Raw genomic sequence first — 23422 nt, forward strand, 5'->3', positions numbered from 1 at the left:
GAGCAAACATTACGAATTTGCATCCTTCTGCACATGGTTGCATTATATGCATATAGGTGTGATACAATTCTCAAGAGCGGACACCTGAGCGCTGCCTAATTATTATTAAACGCGAATGACTAATCGACCGGTTGTTTATATTTTCTAGCAACTGAAGCATTTCATGAACGAATGTGAGAGCTAAGATATTTGGTGCCAGAAAATTTGTTTATGTTTCAGTAAACTTGTGTAGATATATGCGTAACTATTTTTAGACCAAGCAGATGTCTGTGGTTGGTTTTGTTCGACGGTTTTCACGTCATGCCAACTGAAAAGAACGAAAGTAATCTTCCAGATGGTTATAGACGTGAACGCTATAAATAGTCGTCCAACTTTTCAATGATAGGCGTTTCGTCGCACACTCATGAGTGGGATTGATGGTAAAATGTATTTTTATTTCGTGAAAAGTACATACATATATTTGCAACAGGTGAACTTGAAGTATTATATAAGGACTTTACTGGCGGTTGAGAGAAAAGGATGCATGAATGAAATGCCATTCTCCAACAATTAAATGAACTTTCGACCACTACGTTATGCATTGGAACAAATGGTTGTAAACCTTACATATCAATTTTGTAATCTCAATTAAAAATATAGTGTATTTAAAAAAAGTTTTTTTATTCTCTCGAACATCAGGAGATGCTGATATGACTGATTCTATAACATTTTCCCGAATGACCCAAAAAGAATTTTCCGAATGCCACGTGAGTGAATATGGATAGTTCCAAAGTCGTTAACGTTGCAGCATGTGTGTTGAAAAAGAAAAACTTCAACAGACTATATGGTTACTCATGGCGCCAACAGTTTCAATGGTGATAAGTCATCGACTTTCAAGAGAGGAAAAATAACAGTAAAATTATAATAAATCAATTTTTGCATCATTATGGCAAGAGCTATTTGGGCTAGCGAGCAAGTAACTTTTGGGCTCGTGACGTAGAATCTAAATTTATTTCACGGACTGAATACTTAGCATTTAGTGGTTTCCAACAAGTACTTATCAGCTAAGTCATGATTATCGAGATAAAAAAACATTTTGCGTGGTCGCAAAGCTGGAAGAGGGAGAGGGGAGTGAGTAAGCTAAAACTGTGTGATCCATTCAACAGTTTTAATTTCGGAGAAAAGGGCGACCCCTGAAAAAAGGAAAGAGAAAAGGAGGTGGTCGAACATTTTTAATTTTAGAGCTACATTTTTTGTAAAATTTTATTCTTTTTCCTACAATTAGCATTTACCAACAAATAAGTGGTCGTGATATGCATAACAAGCGATTACCTTTAATATTTGTATCAGCTTCTCAAAAACATAATCCAAAAAGTTTACTACACTGTTGATATGGTAAAAATCTTTGGAACATGAGATTTTACTGCGTTCGTGTAGCGGGCAACTGGTAATGAAATGTAGGAATCGTTCATTGGAGCAAGTACCTCGAGTTACTCCAGCAAGCCCTCAGCATTACCTTCAGCAGTTTCTGGGAAAGCCTCTGAGAATTTTCCCTCATATCCATCCATGAACTCCTCCGAAAACAGCTATGCAATCACTGTAACATTTTCCCAAAGATTTAATTTGTATGAAATCATGAAGGATGTTCAAAGCACAAGGAAGTGTTTTATGAATTGTTTCAGAAATTCTTACAAGAAACATAGTTTAGGTCTGTTTTTCCAAGTATTTATATAAAATTAACATTAACACTAAATTTTGTTCTTTTGATTCCTCGAGCATTTTTTAATGATCATTCTAGGGTTTCTTTTAATTGTCATTCTAATGTTTTTCTCCAGCAGGTATTTTTTGCGAATGCCTCTAAGAATTTCCCCTGAAATCCATCCATTAATTTCTCCAAAAACTGCTATCAGACTTTTACAAAATTTTAACAAAGAGTTTTTTTTAAAACACCTGGGATCCAAGGTTTATTCCAGAAATCGTTCTTATGAGTTTCTCGAATTTCTCCAGCAAGTGCCTTAAGATATTTTTTGAATGCCTCTAAGAATTTTCTCAGATTTTCAACCATGAGTACCTCCGAAAGCTTCTATGAAATTGCTGCAAAATTTTTACAGAGTTTCTTTTAAGACACCGGGGTTCCAGAGTTTATTCCAGTAATCGCTCTTGGGATTAATTCGAATTTCTCCAGCAAGTATTCAGCAATACCTTAAGATTTTTTTTGGAATGCCTCTAAGAAGTTCCCAGAAATTCATTTATGATTTCCTCCGAATACTGCTATGAAATCTTTTCACAAAGAAATTCTCTCAAGACACCAAGAGTTCGTATATGTAATCCTAACAGATCTTTAAATCACAAGGAAGTGCTTTATTGTTTCAGAAACTCTAGTCAAAAGCAGACTGGGATGTTTATATGGATTTCTTCAAGTATTTGTTTAAGATGGCAGATTCGGGAATTTTTCTATATATAAAAAAATGCATTCCCCTTTGAACTCGGTCAAGAATAATACCCTAAATTTCATCTTAGGAATCACTTCGATTTTTTTTTTCATTCATTTTAATCTTCGTCCAGATATTTTTTCTTCATATGTCAGTAATTCCCCAAGATATCTTCTAACAAATTGCTTCTGAAAACTCTATTAAGATTCTGCCACAAATAACTCCATAAGCTTCCTGAAAAATACAACCAAAATCCATTTTCACTAATAAAAAAATGTTCAGATATGCTGTAGAGAACTTCTTGAAAGACTTTTACCAGAAATTCCACTAATTTTCTATGTGAAATAAATATGGTCGAGTCCCATAAAAAATAACAGTACCTAGTAATGTCTAAAGAAATATCTTGAGGATATCTCAAGAAAAAAAAAACGAATTTGAAAAAAAAAAACATGGCAAAATTTTGAATTGATTCCTAAAAAAATATAGACACTTTCCCCTTTCCCCATCTCAGTTCGTAGAGTGTATCTTCTGAATAAATTCAGATCCTTCAATCTGTTAAGAATTTGAATGTGTCATTAAATATAGTCTTCGAAAAAAACCCTTTCTTTAAATTTTCTTTGGAAATTCTTGAAGCAATCAGAGACTAACGAAAAAAAAAATGTTCAAAGATGCAACTGAGAACTCATTGAGAAATTTTTTCCAGAAATTCCAGTAATTTTTCAACCTAAAATTCTTACATAATTTACGACAAACTGCATTCTTAGAGATCTAAACATTTATCTTGAAAATGTATCAAATATTCGACCAGGAATTTCACAAATGTTTTCAAGCTTAATCCTAGGCAGACATTCCCCAAGAATTATTCTAGGGATTTTTCATGTAATTTTCTTTTTTTTTTCTAGATGCCCTAGCTATTTCTTAAGGAATGCTTGTTGGGTTTGGATAGGAAACTGCCCTGTATATATTTCGAAGCATTACTTTTCGGATTATTTCAGGAATCAGTTCAAGTATTACATATAAAAAATCTTGCAACGATTCCTGCAAGGATTTCTTCAGGTAATGTTTTCCTAGAATTTCATCTAGGTATTCTCTCCGAAGGTTTTTAAAAGACTTCCCAAAAAGTTCCTCCAAATGAATTGTTGAACTGTTCCTAAAGAAACCCTTGGAGAAATTCATGTATTATACATATAAGGACATTTCTAGTGGTTGAGAAAAAAATAATGTATAAATGAAATGCAATTCTCCTATAATTAAATGATCTTTCGACCATAAGGAGCTGTCCATTAATTACGTAAAGGTTCATTCAAATATTACGTAAGGCAAAATTTGCCAATTTCAGACCCCCTCCCTCCCCCAACACTATGTAAGACCTCCTCCCTCCCCCTGATGCGTTACAATTTTCCGGGGTTTTCAACCCCCCTCCCCCCATGCTAAGATTTTTTGTATGACAATTAAAAATAAATTGTAAAGCCCGTAAGATATCTTAATCCTCACCCCCTCCAACCCTTACGTAACTAATGGACAGCCCCTAACATTCCAGTTTTGAAAACTCAATTAAATATGTGTTCTATTATTGAAAAGCGGGGCCTTCCTTAGCCGAGTGGTTAGAGTCCGCGGCTACAAAGCACAGCCATGCTGAAGGTGTTTGGGTTTGTTTCCCGGTCGGTCCAGGATCTTTTCGTAATGGAAATTTCCTTGACTTTCCTGGGCATAGAATATCATCGTACCTGCCATACGGGATACGAATGCGAAAATGGCAACTTTGGCAAAGAAAGCTCTCAGTTAATAACTGTGGAAGTGCTCATAAGAACACTAAGCTGAGAATCAGTGTGAGATTACGTCCTCCAGAAGAAGAAGAAGAAGAAGAAGAAGAAGAAGATATTAGAAAAACGTTGTTTCTTTTTCAAAAGGGAGGAATAATCTTCGGGTTACAGTCCCTCTCAAACAAAAACAACGACTGATTCTGTAACATTTATCCGAACGACACAATCCCGAACGTAATGTATATGAATTTCTGTAGGAATTTTGGTTATCCAACAGAAATTCTTAAACATTGGGTGGTAATTTTGATTGAATCTTCAATTAATTCCTGGAATAATTTCTAAAATACTAAAATATTTTTATTTATTTTTTCGCGGAGATATATCTAAATAATCTGTTGGAGAATTTTTCGAATGCATTTCATTGAAAATCTCTAAAAAAAAAATTTTAGGAAACAAATCGGTAGAAAATTTCCAACAAAAAAAAAGTTAGATGAAATTTTGAGGCAATTCTTGAAAAAAATCTTGGGTTGTTCCCTGTAAAAAACATAGACCATGTGTCCCATGAAGGGACCATCAAATGCCAATTCATGGAACAGAAATGCTTTGGAAAGCTGATTGATGGGACCATCATAGTAACCATGCAGTTTTGTTTGTAGTATGGTTTCTAGAATCGATATCGAGTCATGGAACATCAATTCATGCAGGTTTCACTGTATTTCGAAAAGAGTGTAAATCCTGAAAAAAATCTTAAGAAAATATTTAAATGAATCTGTTAGTAATCTGGATGTTAAAAAGAGGCTACCCCGTTTGGCATAGTCATTTGGTGTAGAGCCATTTGGTATAAAATCGTTTGGCATAAATGTACTTTGGTATAATGGTCATTTGGCATAATGGACGTTTGGCATAAAACACAAGAAAATAAGAACAATAAAGAGAGCTATTTAAGAAAAAAGCTTATGTTCAAAAGAAGGGAACATCATCGATGGCAATATTAGCAGTTATAGTGTCATCAATTTACGTAGGACAGAAGAGGAAATAACCACTAGTTTAACAACGTAATTAGAAATAACGGAGCATGACCCAAAGAAGGGAAAATCACATATGAAAATGTTAGCAATTATAATGCCAAAAACATAGCATCATTGTCAGATTGTCAATGGTGCGCACAAACCACCAAATTGCGGTAATAGGAAAGGGTGAGGATACTACCCCTACTAAAACATTTCCTCATCTTTGTTTTCAATAATCATGGCAGTGAAAAATAAAGCTACCGGTAGAGGGGTTAAATGATGGAATCTTGAGCCTCAAAAGCTAGTAGTTTGGTAAATTTTACTGAGTATAAGCGCTAAATTTACCAAATTTTTGAACTCGACAAATTGAAACAAAATATTTCTGACAGCTAGCCAACAAATTTTAGTCTCTAGAATTATTAAAATAGTTGCGAAGTCACATTGAGAGCTGCTTATTTTTTAAGTAAGAAAGCTGAACATGTAAACTTTCTGTCGTGATATTTTTTTGTTTTGTAAGAATAATATATATTGATATATTTTTTTCCATGCATTTAATTCTTTCAAAAATGATCAATTTGGTTATGCAAGTTGGTTTATTGGCATTAGAGACTTTCAAATATTTATAAGATTTCTTTATTCTACCAAAATCCAATTTTACCAAAAACCTCCATTAAAAACAGTAAAGCTAACTGACGAACAAAATATTTGGTGGATGACAGCAACATTTTTGGAAAGCTCGCAATATACCTGTTTCATGGCCGTAACATGGAGAGTTTATTTCTAGGTCTGATCTTTTCGAGATTTTCTTTATGATTTTGCCCAACAGTTTAACAGATTCTTCGGTGATTTTTTATAAACGATCAACCGTTGAGATTTCTATGTAATATCATCGGGATACGAATGACCTACAAAACTCATTTGTTTACGATTTTCCCTGGTGGGTTGCGAAGCAGACTATTAACGCAAAAGTGGGTCGCGCACCCGAAAAGATTGGGAACCTATTTGCTACAGAATTCCGAGACAAATTCCTGGGAAATTCTGAAATCTTGGTCGGAATTGTTAGAAATTCAGTTTTTTATAGTTTTGGTAGAATTTCTAAAAATTCAAGCAGGATCTCGGTAACAGGTGAGATTTATTTTACTCCTGTGTTTTCAGTGCATATCTTGTAAATCAGTACAAATGAATAAATTCTTTGACACTAGATTACTTTAGGGATTCATCATTTATGGCCAGATTTGTTGATACACCATTCTTTTAATCCCAGAAAAAAGGAAAGTAGAAAACGTGTTAAAAATTAGTTTAGATTTCTTAAGGATCTATATTTGTATGAATAAGAGCTAAATCGTGAGTTTGAACCGCATTATTGAAAAATCTCATACTTTTAAAATCATTTACGCATGTTTATCGATCTACAGCATATTATTGGCTTTTTTCTCCAAATATTTTGATCAAAAATCGCAGAATAACATATTATGAAAATAATACGTAGAAAATAAATTCGATTTCATTACAGCAGTGTTGCCAATTTCGATGATTGTTAATGTGCTTTGAGAGGTCTTCTCAAAATAAAACATTTGTTCTTCTATCGAACTTTAAATGTGACGTGGGGACTAAATAGGCAACTCTATGAAGGCATAGATTATTTTTCGTATTAATACTACATTTGTACTTCCGTCAGGACCTACTTTGAACTTAAAAATTAAACTCATATCAGTTACTTTTTGACTTAAAATATTTTTCTTCGAAAAAATCCATGAAACATGATTTTATGATATCTGGTAAATTGTTGCTCCAAAAATAACTTGTTATTTCGCAGCTATTGATTGATGATGCTTTCGAAGAACGAACCATTTATGGAAATAAAAAATATAGATTATCGAATTTTCAAAAAAAAAATCTAATAATTATTGATTTTGATAACCTCCAAAAATCGACCGTTCTAAACGTTGTGTCTTATTCGTGTGAAATCTAATTATTTTTTGGCTTGTTTATTATCACAATATTGTACAACATTAGTTGAACGCTATACAGATAACCGATTGCGATTTCATTGACAAATTAAAAAGATATTGCATATACAAGGTGTCCACTTTATAAAATGAACAGTCCTTAAAAACGAAAACGACGTTAGTGACGTAGTTATTTTTGTTTACTTTTTTTTTACATAGCCATCGCTTCTTCTCCTACACCTTGATATATATTCTCCAGGGGCGACTCGTAACCTCACTTTTTACCTGTTCTACGATACTAAAAATTTATATTTTTGGCAGATTTACAATCAAATGCAAATCAATTAGTTTAACTATTCTCTACTTAATAGATGCATATTTCTTGTGAATATTCATGAATTTATAAACGTAGAACAGGTAGATTTGAGGTTAGGGAATCGCCACTGATATTCTCATTAGATGTAGATATATCAGTTTTTTAATCAGATGACAGAACGCATACAACTTCAAATTATCCATGATTGCTGAGAATGAAATTTCAGTTCATTGTGATTTTTCTAGCAACTCATTACGGAAAATAGAGCCAGTCAGTGTGCCAAGATGTGCCTAAGCTGTGCAAGGCACATTGTGTACAGTGGACAACCCCTTGGTGTTCAAATGTTCATTATAAAATAACTATTATGTCAATCAATAATAGCACAATGTATAATTTGAAACACATTTATAAAAAATGATTTAATTGCATTTGTTACTGCATCTATTTGTTCCTATTTCCGCTTATGGTAAACATATTTCGTGACGTACATACTAAAAAATGCATTACAGTGCCTTCCCGATTTTGACAACACCCGTTTTTGTCTACCCCCGATTTTGGCAACACCCGTTGTTGGCAACATTTTCTTCCCGATTCTGGCAACACATAGAAAAATATTTTCAATTGTTTATTAACTACTGAAACCTAACATTTTGATTTAAAAAAAGTAAAAATAAGTCAAAATGGAAATGGTGGTGACCATTGCGAGCTAAGTAAAAATTGTGGAACGTACTTATGAGTAGAACTTGCATATTTCAAAGTTATTGTAAAACGTATAGCAGAAGTCTTATAAAGCAGGCAAGCTGTATAAATTATTGCTACCAGGTTTAATAGGCATTAATGTGTGGTTTCCTCCTTCCCGTCGCATTTATCCAATATAGACATTAAGAAATTATCTATAGAAATCTGTACCAGTCAAAAGTTTTTTCTGACCATATCCTTGCAACAGCTGGAACATGGTATAGGAGAATATTTCTCGCATAACTTATGATCTCGCCCTAAAGCCATTGGTATCCGAGTGTGTAGCTCGCTGTTTTCAAGTAAATGAATGAACCAGGTTAAAAACTATAATCACTGGGAGAAAGAAGAGGATCTTCTCTTCATCGTAGCATTATCAAATCACTTGTACATCCATTCGTTTGCTACACATTTGATTACTAATGGCTTTTAGGGCGACATCATGAATTAATCGAGATTTGGATGCTGACATTTACAAACGCCTCTATAATTTAAAAATTCATTAAAATGAATTCCTTTTTTTAATAAACGTTGAATCACACATTATTATGCAAGAAGAAGAAACAATAAATGATTACCTATACATTTTTTCTACTAATTTCACAAAATTTAAGCTACATTTTTTCTGCCATCCGTTTTCATTTATACGGATATTACAGAAGTATCAATTGGTGGAAATCTTGAGAAAATTCATATGTGTCAAAGCATTTTCACAAACAGTTTCTTCAAGAATAAGTTAAAAAGAACGATATTCTTGTGAAAATAGAAACTTCATGAATCTAATGAAATTTGAAATTTCAACAGCATAACTTTCAACAATTTCCACTCATATTAAATTCGAAAATTACTCCTCATGATGCTTCAACAATTCCAGCACAAATTACTTCTTCAACATGATATTTTTTCAGAAATTCCTTCCAATCCTTTGATTATTAATTTTGCTACTCTCAGCAAAATATTTCCAGAATCTCAGCAAACGAATATAATGCTTGATAAGATCTCGTCATTAACTCTATTCCTGGGTGTATGGCGGTCTCGATTGTGGGCTCCGTAGTTGTGCGTTTATTTTATTATTTGTCCTGATATTTTTATGGTCAAACCATAGCTACTACTGCAATGAAGAAGGCTGTATACTAAAAACGACATTTCTTTACAATTGTGTTTATTTCTTTGCATGAGTGGTTATTGGAACACACAAATATACCAAGTGATCCATGAACCGCTCACGAGGTCTTGTGTTTTCAATATAAAGAAAATAACCGGCTGCTTGGGCACGTCAGGAGTTAATCATCAATATTAACCTCCTTTTCCCGAGCAGCCTAGATAGCCGCGTAGTGTCGGTAGCGGTTGTTTCAACTGGCTAAGAATTAACACTACGGACTGCCTGTTCCGGTGGTAAAAGTCCACCTCACAGGTGACCCCTAATTTATGGTGTGATGCGTACCGTGCCTAGGAATGAATGGTTAGGGGGGTCTAAATAAAACCTAACCGCAAACGGACCTTGTGTTTCTCCGAGGTAATCGGCTGCCCTTCTTCAGTCTCTATCCTGAGGCTTAATAAGGGTGGGATTATGAATATGTTGACATTTAATTTAAATTATCACCTATATGGATTCGCATTATGCGTTTTACACAGTGTATTCTGTGCTCTTTCGCCTTTGGCGACTTTAAATAGATACCGATCTGGTTTTTTCGTTGCTTGTCTTTTTCGTGCTGAGATTGCAAAAAGCTTAATCCTGCCTAGTTTGGGTAGTGGCTACGGTTAGGTTAGCTCAGATCAATCTTCAGCATAAAAGAACAGCAACGATCAATCTTTGCAGACTCATGCAAAATGGTGCAGCCCAAGTGGCGCTAGTTCAAGAACCCTACTTTCGTAGAGGGAACTTCTATCTAGGTAACCTTGTGGACCCAGTTTTTGCTACTTTCAGCAAACCCGAAATGGCAAACTCGCGCTCCATGCCCCGCGCATGCGTGCTCGTTAATAAAGCAATCGTTGCTACACTCATTTCTGAGTTAACTACCAGAGATGTATGTGCTGTCACAATCGATGTTTCTGTTGGTGACCTCAACAGGAAATACGTCTATTGTTCGGTATATTTACCACATGATGAACCATCCCCAACGGATGACTTCAAACGAGTTGTCGTACACTGCGTAACAAAAGGCCTTCCGCTGATTGTGGGCAGTGATGCTAATGCTCATCACATCATCTGGGGCAGCTCAGATATCAATTTGAGAGGCTCCAGTCTGATGGAATACTTAAGCAGTACAGACCTTGGATTACTTAACATAGGCAATCGCCCAACCTTCATGGTTTCTAATAGAGAAGAAGTGTTAGACATAACGCTCTGCTCGAATAGAATCAGTCACGAGTTGACGAATTGGCATGTATCAGATGAGGAATCATTATCTGATCATCGCTACATCTTCTTTGAACATTCAAATGTAACTGCACAGATTTTGCGTTTTAGGAATCCTCGGTCAACAAACTGGGAACTCTATATTGAATTCGTTGCGACCAAATTTCATGGATATTCTCCGTCCATTGAAAATCCAAGTGATCTGGATGATGCAGTTGATACTACAACATCCTACATTATGGAAGCTTTTGAAGAAGCATGTCCTCTGCGGTCTGTAAAGACTACAAGAGGGACCCCATGGTGGAATTACGATCTGACTAGACTCAGGAAACAATGTAGAAGGAGTTGGAACAGACGCCGTTCAGCTGGATCAGAGTCGTTCAAGTCGGCTCGCAAGGCTTACAAGAAGGCTCTTCGTTCTGCTGAACGATCCGGCTGGGAAAACCTTTGTACAAATGTTTCCAGTTTGAGTGAAGTCAGTCGGCTGAACAAAATCCTTGCAAAATCTAAGGATTTTCAAGTGAACGAAATTCGCTTACCTAATGGTGACTTTACTTCTTCCGACGAAGAAGTTTTAGAATGTTTATTCAATACACACTTCCCCGGATGTGTGGACATAGCATCTACGGATGAACCAAATGTCTTTTCATGTAGTTACGAGTCTCTGGCCTCGGCTCGCAGTATCGTAACTACTGAATCGATTCATTGGGCACTTAATAGTTTTGCTCCTTTCAAATCTCCAGGAGCGGATGGGATTTATCCTGTTCTGCTCCAAAAGGGATTTGAGTTTATCAAACATGTTTTGAAACAGCTACTTGTAAGCAGTTTTGCTACCGGGTACATTCCCAGATCCTGGCGTGATATTACTGTAAAGTTAATCCCGAAAGGAGGACGTGCGTCGTATGAAGAAGCGAAGAGTTTTAGACCAATCAGTCTGACCTCTTTTCTTCTGAAATGTCTGGAACGCATTATCGATCATCACATCCGTGATGTTTATTTGGCAAACATGCCTCTTCATGTGAATCAACATGCTTACCAATCTGGAAAGTCCACTGTGACTCTCTTACACAAAGTTGTATACGATATCGAGAAAGCATTCGCTCAGAAGCAATCCTGCTTGGGTGTTTTCTTGGATATTGAGGGTGCCTTTGATAACGTGTCTTTCGATGCCATATTGGAAGCCGCACGAAATCATGGGCTACCTACAATGATTACCAATTGGATTCATCAAATGCTCAAAAACCGACATCTCTTCTCGACATTGCGTCAAGCAGCGATTCGAAAATTGAGTGTTTGCGGATGCCCCCAAGGGGGAGTCTTATCACCACTTTTGTGGAATCTCGTAGCAGATACGCTATTGAGGCAACTCAATAATTGCGGTTTTCCAACTTATGGATTTGCCGACGACTATCTATCTTTGATAGTTGGTATGTGCATAAGCACCCTATTCGACCTGATGCAAAGTGCTCTTCAGGTAGTCGAGAGTTGGTGTCGCCAATATGGCCTTTCGGTTAACCCGAATAAAACATCTATTGTTCTTTTTACGGAAAGACGAAATTGCGATGGAATTCGACCTTTAAGTCTTTTTGGCACTGAGATTAATGTGACTGATCAAGTACAGTATGTCGGAGTCATTCTAGATTCCAAACTTTCATGGACACCTCACATTGATTTCAGAGTCAAAAAAGCTTGCATGGCCTTCGGTCAATGCCGGCGAACCTTTGGTAAAACTTGGGGCCTCAAACCCAAATATATCAAATGGATTTACACAACAGTTGTTCGACCAATATTGGCATATGGATGTCTTGTGTGGTGGCAAAAGGGTGCAGTGAGAATAATCCAGTCAAAATTGGGCCATCTCCAAAAGATGTGCTTGATGGCGATGTCTGGTGCGTTCTCTACAACTCCCACAGCAGCGCTCGAGGCCCTTTTCGACGTTGCGCCACTACACATACATCTTAAACAAGAAGCACTTTCTTGCTCTTACCGTTTATGGGTACTGGATCTACTGGAGAAAAATCCAGTGAATCGTAGATCTACACACACTTCGTTGTTTCCACTTTTGGTGAATTGGGACAAAAATGTGCTTGCTCCAAGTGATCTCACAATTGCTTGTCACTTTCCTTACAGGACATTTACCACACAATTCCCTTCACGGGAAGAGTGGACGTCTGGCTATTTGGAAAGAAGTATATCTAACAATATAGTATGTTACACTGATGGCTCCCTTCTTGAAGGTAGAGCTGGTGCAGGAGTATACTCTCGTGAGCTAAGGCTGAATCAGTTTTACTCACTTGGTAGAAACTGCACCGTTTTTCAGGCGGAAATATTTGCTCTTTTGTGTGGAGTGCAATCAGCACTTCAACAGCGCGTAATGGGTAAAGTCATATACTTCTGTTCAGATAGTCAGGCTGCTATAAAAGCTCTTGCTTCGGCCAACTCAAGGTCGAAGCTTGTTATCGCATGTCGAACTCAAATTGAGGAACTGAATTCAGTCAACTCTGTAAACCTTGTATGGGTACCTGGTCATTCTTCCATCGCTGGAAATGAATTGGCTGATGAGCTAGCTCGCGATGGAGCATCACATGACTTCATTGGCCCTGAGCCGGCTATTCCAATTTCCAAGTGCTGGGTGAAGCTTCAGATAAACTCTTGGGCGGCAACTCAGCACAAGCAATATTGGAATAGTTTGGAGTCATGTCGTCAAACAAAATTGTACATTACTGAGCCATCTCCAAGGGTGGCGAAGTATTTAACAAATCTGTCAAAGCAGAATTGCAGTCTCTTGGTCAGAGCGTTGACAGGCCACTGCCGACTCAACTATCACATGGCAAATATTCAGCGTGCTGAATCATTTGTGTGTGATAGTTGTGACTCCGATTATGGTACTTCATATCACCTGATATGTAACTGTCCAGTTTTTTCGCAAATGCGATTCCAATTACTTGGTAAACACTTATTAAGTGAAACTGTATTCAGAAGCCTGAATCTTCAGGATATTCTGTTATTCTTAACCCGCTGTGGTAATGAGCTATAGGCTCTCTTTACGCTCATGCGTTATGCAGTGTCCTTTTTAGGGCGCTGTTCGAACCCATTGTGGTATGGAGCTACATGCTCTCATTTCGCTTATGCGAGCTTCCCTCTTCAAGGGACCCCACTCCTATTTCCTCCCATCTTTCCCTTCCCTTTTCTCTCCCATCGGGTAGATGATGAACTAGGCTCAAATATGGCGATGGCACAAATCTCCCAACTGGTGGGGAACGTGCCTTTGGAGCCGGCCTTCTGATACCTGATACATTTTTTCTGCCATCCGTTTTCATTTATACGGATATTACAGAAGTATCAATTGGTGGAAATCTTGAGAAAATTCATATGTGTCAAAGCATTTTCACAAACAGTTTTTTCAAGAATAAGTTAAAAAGAACGATATTCTTGTGAAAATAGAAACTTCATGAATCTAATGAAATTTGAAATTTCAACAGCATAACTTTCAACAATTTCCACTCATATTAAATTCGAAAATTACTCCTCATGATGCTTCAACAATTCCAGCACAAATTACTTCTTCAACATGATATTTTTTCAGAAATTCCTTCCAATCCTTTGATTATTAATTTTGCTACTCTCAGCAAAATATTTCCAGAATCTCAGCAAACGAATATAATGCTTGATAAGATTTCGTCATTAACTCTATTTCTGGGTGTATGGCGGTCTCGATTGTGGGCTCCGTAGTTGTGCGTTTATTTTATTATTTGTCCTGATATTTTTATGGTCAAATGCGTCATATCTTCTTTTTCTTCGCGTTACGTCTTCACTGAGACAGATCGGGATTAAATAAGTGTTCAATGAGCACTTTCACGGTTATTGACTGAGAGCTTAAAGATCTTCTTGCATTATCTATTCCTACACCTTTGAATCCATACCGGTGCCTCTGAATTATTTTTTTCCAGTCTGTACAGTGCATCAAATTTCAGAATATAATTTCAGATTGATGCATTTTGCAACAAATCCAAGGTAGTAACGCTCACACAGAAGTTCCCAAGTTATTTACGAAACCCAATGAACGTTACATAAAATGGCGATAGGTATCCAGTTAGTTATATTTACAGTACGTTATATCGAAGGTTACCTATGCTTATTGATTTCAAACACTCACAGGATATGTCCATGAATTACGTTACGCAAAGTTTAGCCTTTTCATCACCGTTCCATTTGTCATGCTTTTTGTATGGAGACTACGAATATCTTGTATGAATAGTCTCGTTTCTTTAAATCTTTCTCCCTTTCGTTTAGTCGCGTGATGTAATTCATGAGAAATCCCCAAAACCAAATTTCATCAGGCATGATATTATTTATTTATCGGGGACGGGCCCGGTGTAGTGGTTAGAATACACGCCTCTCACGCCGAGTAACTGGTATCGAATCACATCCCCAAGTCAGTCATTTATGACGAAAAAGGTTATAGTGACGACTTCCTTCGGAAGGGAAGTAATAGTGGTCCCGAGATGAACTAGGGTAGGGTTAAAAATCTCGTTAATAAAGACAGAAAAAAATATTTATTTTAAATCCCATTTCCAACAGAATAGCATATTCAATTTTAATGGCCATTGAAGTTCCTGATTTTTCTATATGTAGAATATTTACTCCTTATAGATTCAGCTCTGAAAAGATAAATCAGTTGGAAATCACTCAAAAAGGGGTTTTTCTTTTTTTCTTTTTTTTCTAAATTTAAGTAAAAATAAATACTAATAATGATATTCGACCTAAAATTAAAACGGAATAAACCAATCTAAATATATACTTTCTTATTGTTTCAGACCTTCACTGCATGGTGTAACAGTCACCTTCGAAAGGCCGGTACATCAATCGAAAACATTGAAGACGATTTTCGCAATGGACTCAAACTCATGCTGCTGCTGGAAGTCATTTCCGGCGAAACCCTACCAAAGCCAGACCGTGGTAAAATGCGTTTCCACAAGGTGAATATATACATTTTTTTCATTTGTCACTTTGAAGACAGACTTTGTTAATTAATATTAATCAAGGTTAAAGTTACACGGGACATCATGGAAAACATCAGTTATTATTGACTTATGTCGATTTCGTGTATTGCTGGGGCGACCCTAGTTTCGACCTGGATCTGCCATGACAGCTGCCAAACGTTTTTTTATTCAGTCGAGTCGAACCCGGGGTCCGACCCAAACACAACGAAGTTCGCTCTGTCGATTTTTTACGATCCAACCAGAGCGGGGTCAGACTGTCAAAAATGGGGTGCACATTTTTGCAATTATTAAAATTAACGATTATACAAATATATTAGTGACATTAAATATATACGACAGCATTCTGCATTGTTCATTCGAATATAAATAAGATTTTGTTTTGTCCTTTTGTACTCAAAAAAGTAGAATTAGATGAAATTGTGTGGCTGACAGTTCGAATGTAGTAATGCCACAGTTGATTTGACTCGAACCTGGATCCGTTTTTGTTCGTTTGTTGCGAGAAGGGTCAGACCTGACTCCAGGTTTAAAACCGAAAACGCCATGGTGGCTTGAACATTTCTTAAATACCCATATATTTAAAATAATCGTATGATGCGTCAGTATAATGTACACAGCGAAATCATTGGCATTACTATGTCCAAAGAGAGGCTTAAACATAACTAAAGGACAGTAGAAGTAATCCATAGTATGTAAGAAATTATTATAAATATTGTATGTAGTACATACAATGGATTTTTTCAGCAATATAAAGTAAAAAAAACTAGTAATTTACATTTTAATAAACATTTATAAGCAAAGTGAAATAGCAAGTTTGGAAAGGTATTAAAATGGTAAACAACATGACGTCCCGTGTCTTATCATAATAATTTTAATATAGTATATAATTAACAGCAGAAAAACTATTTTCACTAGATTGCCAATGTGAACAAGGCATTGGATTTCATCGCATCGAAAGGTGTCAAATTGGTATCCATTGGAGCAGAAGAAATCGTCGATGGCAACTTGAAAATGACTCTGGGTATGATTTGGACGATCATTCTTCGGTTCGCCATTCAGGACATTTCAGTGGAGGAAATGACGGCTAAGGAAGGTCTGCTGCTTTGGTGTCAACGCAAAACTGCCCCTTACAAGAACGTTAACGTTCAAAACTTCCATCTCAGTTTCAAGGTAAGTCAGTTTTTAATAAATGTGCATATAGTTTATATTTTATATAGCAAGACAAACGGATAGTCTTACTGAGTAATTCAACAAACAATATTTTTGGACAAACCATAATTTAAATTAGACTTGTTGATTATTTCAATAGGGCTATAACCACCGTATAAATCCTTTATTTTTAGCGTTAAAATTTGATCATAATCTATTTTTGTTCCACAGGACGGTCTAGCATTCTGTGCTTTGATCCATCGTCATAGACCTGATTTGATAGATTATTCCAAACTTTCGAAAGACAATCCACTCGAGAATTTGAACACCGCGTTCGACGTAGCAGAAAAGTTCCTGGATATTCCACGCATGTTGGACCCGGACGGTTAGTATAAATGCTACACACAAACTTATAATAACACTTAACATGCGACATAATATGCTTAATCATGTATAATTGGTGATGGTAACATGTTTTACACCATTTTTATTTAGATTTGATCAACACTCCAAAGCCAGACGAACGTGCCATTATGACTTATGTGTCGTGTTATTATCATGCTTTCCAAGGAGCTCAGCAGGTTGGATATTGGAATAATAGTGTCAATTCCACTGTTTCATTCGAATATAAAGTGTACTGTGTTTTATGGATTTGACTAACATTTTTATTCATCTAATAGCAATCAGCAAATTAGTGGGCACTTCCTTTGAGCATGGATCCCGCCTTTGCTGAAAGTGTTTGGCATGAAACTGGCAATAAAAAAATGCTAATTGTCCATAATTGCTTTTAAAACTTTTAACACATTTTTTTGTACACGATGTTGAATGGATGCACCTCGTGCTGCCAAAAATGAATACAGTCAGGCCCCCTAAAAATGGATTCCTATAAAACGATCCCCTATACCACCGACTGCTACAATACGGTAATCTACGTTATAGAAATCACACAGCTTATGCCTCGGTTCGAAATTCGAGCGGGGTGATTTTGTACAATTGTTTGTACAAGTTTTCCAAGTTTCGAAGACTTGGCCGCCATTACTATACCAATAGGTAGCTGCTCACGTACCATTGATTTTCCCCGAATAAATATGATCTTTTTCTTGCAGATATTTGCTGGCTACATAAACAGCTTTCAATTGCAATCCTCTAACATGGTTTCTATTTGTTGCCATACCCAAATAACCAAAAGGCACAATTCACTCTCCGCGCTGATATAGGGCTGACATGCCCTATATTAGCCCTACGAGTCCAAGAAGGCTAGTTAGCGGACTAGTGATTACGTGGATATTTTTTTATCTTGAAACCATAAAAGCTTGTTAGCGGGTTACCGGTAATACAAAAATTTGCCTTTTTTGGCTTGCAGTTTGGAGTATTGTGTGCAAAACTTTACGCTCTAAAACAACGAAGGATTTCCGGTCTGCCGCTTTCAACGTCCTCGCTTTGCGCCCGTACCGTACCTGAAGTATCAACGTTATAGGACGAATTTTATTTCCATTTGAAAGATGCTGACGCTGTTTACGTAATCCCTAAACGGGCCTTTCCCTGTCGCAACACGTCTTTTTACATTTTACAAGTGTTCCAAGTTGTTCAAAAATTTCAAACATATCCCCATCAAGCACTACCTCATCAGTAATACCACTAGGCCTACTTACCTGTGGTTATATACTTAGTTATATACTTACTTAGTAGAATCAATAGTGAAGTCTATTCTCGCTGTTTCATCAATAGCACGGAAGCCTCCAATACCCGGCGATCGATTCAAATGAGGTCAATATCGTCCGCAAAGCCAAGGAGCATATGCGACCATGTAATAATAGTGCCGTTTCTCTGCACGCAAGATCTTCTTAGAGCACCCACGAGTGCAATTTTGAACCGTAATTGGACAGTGTTTCCCCTTGCTTTTAATATATCTAACGCCATATATAAATCGCAAAGGAGGTCGTCACCACGTCTGCAATCCTGAAACTTGTTTTTACTCATGCAGCGTTGCACGCATCAGCCAAATTAGTTTTGCCGGTAAACCAGACATTGCTTACTACAGCTCATTTCTTTCCGCTACATCGTATGCTGGCTTGATTGCAATAAAAATATAGTGAACATTTGGTGTATTGCTGAGCTGCACTCACGGAAAACCAGGCTAGAATTTATTGACGAAGGACTCCTTGAATTTCGTCTGTTAAAAAATGATGTGCAACAATATTTTGTACGCCGAGTTTAACAGGGTAATCCTTCTGTAAATCCGAACTTTGTACTTCCTTGTATTGAGTATATGAAGTCATTCAATCAACCGGTGGCCATTCATTCGTGTTTCCATACCTTATAAAGTACTCGAACGATCGTTAATCGTTTAGTAAAGCTCCTCCCATTCGTGGATCCACCGCACGATTGTTATAATACAAAATCGTCGTATCGTTGACTGTTTCATAAAATCGCATATAGTACCGGTTCACGATATCTTGTGCTTCACTTATTACACTTTCTTCGTACCTAGGTACTACCTTTTCTTTATTAGGCGGATTTGTTTTTCTTCACTTCTCGTTGCTCTATACCGCTCTTTGTTCAGCCGAGTACCGGTCACTAACATATGGCTTCTCCTGGTGGAACTCCAATGCCATAATGAACCGTTCACTTTGTATGTGTCGTTCCTCCACTCGTTGTTCACATGAATTCAAATTAACACGCAGCACTCTTCGAACAAAATTTGCTCTGATAATTTCAGGCTTTCATAACAATCCTATTTAACCTCTCTTCTAGCTAAATAAATAGGTAGCTTATGGTTAAAGCTATTAAGTAAAATTGTATCATTTGGATTGTAAATTTTTCTGTTGGTATCAAAAAGTGAGGAGGTTTTTTGAGCCCATTTAAAATAGAGCTGAAGTTTTCAAGTAAAACATTTTTTATAGAATAGATAAAGCTGTTTTGATAAATAGTTTTTAAATTTATTGGTCAATGCATCAAAACAAAAATATCATTTTGAAATTCATGGGAAATATTCGAAATTTATCGTGTAAGCACCATATTATCCGTCGTCCATCGAGTACGTCACGTTATAAGGGGGAGGGGAGTCAGCAAACGTGGTTATCCACTCATTTTGTGAAGGTTTCATATAATAAGTGTGACATCGAAGAAGGAGGTTGAATATAGTCTAATGTTGCGTGACGTACGTAATAAACACTCCCTCTGTCTATAAAGAGCCATATTCTAAACAGTCTCTTCCGTATTTCAAACATTATTCGTTTTTATATACAAAATAGTAAACTGAAAGTTGGAAACATTATTCATTGTAACATTAATAAACTAAAATACTTTATTGAGTTGTTTTTTTTTTTCAATATGTATTATACGTAAAGTTAGTTGAATGTCTATAATAAGGAACAATGTGTGTCTATAATTGGCTTGTTTAGGGGTATCCAGTTTCTTGCATATTCTGAATCTACGTCAAAAATTGAACTAGAATCAAAAGTTTCACAATTTTCCGTGACCTAGAATTATTTTTAAAATACGTTTGTAATTAGTATGGAAATCGCTTCTGAATCATCCCTCGGCAAATTTTTCTTCGGGACGAGCGGTCATTACTTACTTACTTACTTATTTGGCTTTACATCAATTACCTTGATAAATTCAGTCCTGTCTTACAATGAGCAATGTTTAGAATTTTCAGTTTACTATTTTGAACATAAAAACGACAACTGTTCAGAATATGGCTTGCATATGGTGATTGCAGGGTGGGTTTCCTAGTTTACTTATCAAAAATTCCTTTTGCTTTTGGTTGGTTGGTTTGACTTTATTAACGAGATTTTTAGCCCTGGGCTAGTTCATCTCGGGACCAACGGCTTTACTTCCCTTCCGAAGGAAGTCGTCACTATAACTTTTTACGTCATAAGTGACTATGTCGGGGATGGGATTCGATCCCAGGTCCTCGGCGTGAGAGGCGAGTGTTCTAACCACTACACCAGGTCCGTCCCCAAGTTCCTTTTGCTTTTGAGGAGTTAGATTGTCTGCACTAAATGGCAGTTAAATGTTGACGAACCAGGGGGGGGGGGGGGGGGCTTGGTCGGATAAATTTTACTCCCTCTACATAATTTTCAATTCATCCGACTCGGACTACCAGATGGCGTAGATTAGGTATATCATTTTTTTAAGACGTGCAGTCCGAAACGCAAGACGGTTTATTTCATCTTTATTGATGTCGTTCCCTATAATAAATCTCTTATTAACTAACATAATTTTGAACGTGTGTTTTGCTTCACTACCTAATTGTTGTGTGTTTTTGCTTTTACATTCCGCTAATTGTACCAATAGATCTGCAGAATACCGCAATGCCAGATGAACGGGCTGTCATGACCTATGTGTCATCGTATTACCATTGCTTCAGCGGCGCACAAAAGGTTGGTTGTTTTAGACCAGCTTGGTAATAAATAATTATATAATATTGTTTTTTTAATCATTGTATGACGATATTTATTAGTTTTCTTATTTGTTTTTCGGTTAATGTGTTTTTTTAATTATTACATACAATGCGGCTGAATATCATATAACAAGCAATTGTACATTTTTACCAGATTCACTTTAATCAATGAATAATTATTGTTTTTGCTATAGGCGGAAACGGCTGCCAATCGAATCTGCAAAGTTCTGAAAGTCAATCAGGAGAACGAACGACTTATGGAAGAATACGAGCGATTGGCTAGTGATGTGAGTATTACTTAAACGTTTCTTATATATATTCCTCAACTATTGAAACTTCATGCTTTACATCCTGTTTAGCTGTTAGAATGGATTCGTCGCACTATGCCTTGGTTGAATTCGAGACAAACCGATAGTACGCTGGCGGGAGTACAGAAGAAGCTGGAAGAATACAGAACTTACAGACGCAAGCACAAGCCACCACGAGTAGAGCAGAAGGCCAAACTCGAAACTAACTTCAACACTTTGCAAACCAAGCTACGTTTATCGAATCGTCCAGCCTATATGCCAACCGAGGGCAAGATGGTGTCCGACATTACGAATTCTTGGAAGGGATTGGAACATGCGGAAAAGGCATTCGAGGAGTGGCTTCTGGCTGAAACCATGCGCCTTGAGCGCCTGGAGCATCTGGCCCAGAAATTCAAGCATAAAGCCGATACGCACGAAGACTGGACAAAGGGCAAGGAGGAGATGCTGCAGTCCCAAGATTATCGTAACTGTAAGCTGAATGAGCTCAAAGCTCTCAAGAAAAAGCATGAAGCATTTGAATCTGATCTGGCTGCCCATCAAGATCGTGTCGAACAAATTGCTGCCATTGCTCAAGAGTTGAAGTAAGTCTCCATGTTTTTTTTCTTTCTAGGAACACATCCCAACTAACAATTTTGGCTCTATAAGCCAAGATTATTTGCTTTCTGCTATATAACAGTTGAATTGAAGCAACTAACGCAGCAAAAAATGAAAGCTGTCAAAAATAGAACGATTGTATTAACGCAGCTGTAACGCAAATTTTGCAGCTACAAATCTTAGCTGAATAAATTTCGTCAGTTATCGTTTTTGCTGCTTTTACTAAGCTATAAATCAGCACCGTAAAAAGTAGCAACCCAATGTTGTGGAATAAAAACCCCCATCATTAATCCGGCTGCTTCTATACAGTATGACTTGTTATGCTGCTCAATATACAACAATAAAACAACAACTTGTGACGCATATACGCAGTCTGTTGCATGTGAACATTGCGTTTGACGTTTAACCTTTTTACAGCCTGGTGCAAGCGTGGCTATAATATCTTATATAACATCTGTGTCACTGAAGCAGTGACGTACAGCTGGCAGTGAAAATAATTCAACAGTTGCGGAATGATTGAATAAGCGCCTTCTGAAGATATTATACAGCTACTTGTTCTATAACAGTCGAGACAAAGCAATAATAGCTTTCAACACAGCTTAAAATAGCTGAGTAGATTCGCAGGATTTGTTGGTACAAGGATCGCATAGAAGCTTTCGTTTGTATGTATAGCGCATTTACTCAACATAAAGTCTTATAGAGGAAGCTTTGAGAAGGTTGCGCTAAATGTCAGTTGAGATTGGTTGTTTTGGGGCTGTAATTCAATGCTAAATGTATGGATATAGTACATTACCGTGGCGTGATATAGTAGAATATATGACAGTCAGGCTTGATGCAAACTCCTCTGCGATGCAAAGAGGAGGCCTTTTGCCGTTTTTCTGAGGAGAAAAAATTGAACTCAAAATTTTCAACATTCAAGCGATTTGAGTGAGATTGCATAAAAATGCGAGGATTTTTTCTGGAACTCTCTCTCTCTCTTGTTGCGATGCTCACCTTTACTCAAGCTTCAAAAGAACTCTTGAGTGTCCCGCCCGAAGAGGACAGTCCTCGGGGAGTTGTGTTGGCAATCTTTTTTATGGAATTTTACTCTGGTGTGTTTTGTGCTGTACAACAATTACATAGAATCTCGAATATTTTTTCCAACTTTTCTAGTAGACAATTGCAAAAATTTTACGTGAATGTCACTGAACAAATTTTTGCTCAATTGTTTAAATTTAAAACTAGAGCCAGAGCATTTACAAACTGCAGCAATTCTGCTAAAGACGTTAAGAACCAAGCTATGTTGCACTGGGTACCAGGCCATTGTGGTATTGAAGGTGATGAAAAAGCGGTTTTACTGGCAAGGAAAAGATCAAGTGTCCAGTTCATAGGACCAAAAACCTTCAGATCAAATGATACAATCAAACTGGATTACAACAGA

At 36.8% G+C, this 23422-nt stretch overlaps 1 protein-coding gene across 5 annotated transcripts in view; it reads left to right on the top strand.

Moving 5' to 3' along the window:
• Nucleotides 1–23422, top strand: part of LOC5568986 (alpha-actinin, sarcomeric) — a 40287-nt gene that overhangs the window by 12541 nt on the left and 4324 nt on the right. For 4 of the 5 annotated variants that reach the window (XM_021852777.1, XM_021852781.1, XM_021852780.1 and 1 more), the window contains exons 3-8: nucleotides 15361–15522; nucleotides 16459–16713; nucleotides 16924–17077; nucleotides 17188–17273; nucleotides 21295–21387; nucleotides 21460–21989. In XM_021852777.1, the coding sequence (XP_021708469.1) occupies nucleotides 15361–15522; nucleotides 16459–16713; nucleotides 16924–17077; nucleotides 17188–17273; nucleotides 21295–21387; nucleotides 21460–21989 (1280 nt within the window). Of the gene's footprint in view, nucleotides 1–15360; nucleotides 15523–16458; nucleotides 16714–16923; nucleotides 17078–17187; nucleotides 17274–20994; nucleotides 21081–21294; nucleotides 21388–21459; nucleotides 21990–23422 lie in introns of all 5 variants that reach the window. The other variant, XM_021852782.1, reaches the window with a different exon arrangement.

The sequence above is a fragment of the Aedes aegypti genome, chromosome 3, assembly GCF_002204515.2.
Source record: "Aedes aegypti strain LVP_AGWG chromosome 3, AaegL5.0 Primary Assembly, whole genome shotgun sequence".
NCBI lineage: Eukaryota > Metazoa > Arthropoda > Insecta > Diptera > Culicidae > Aedes > Aedes aegypti.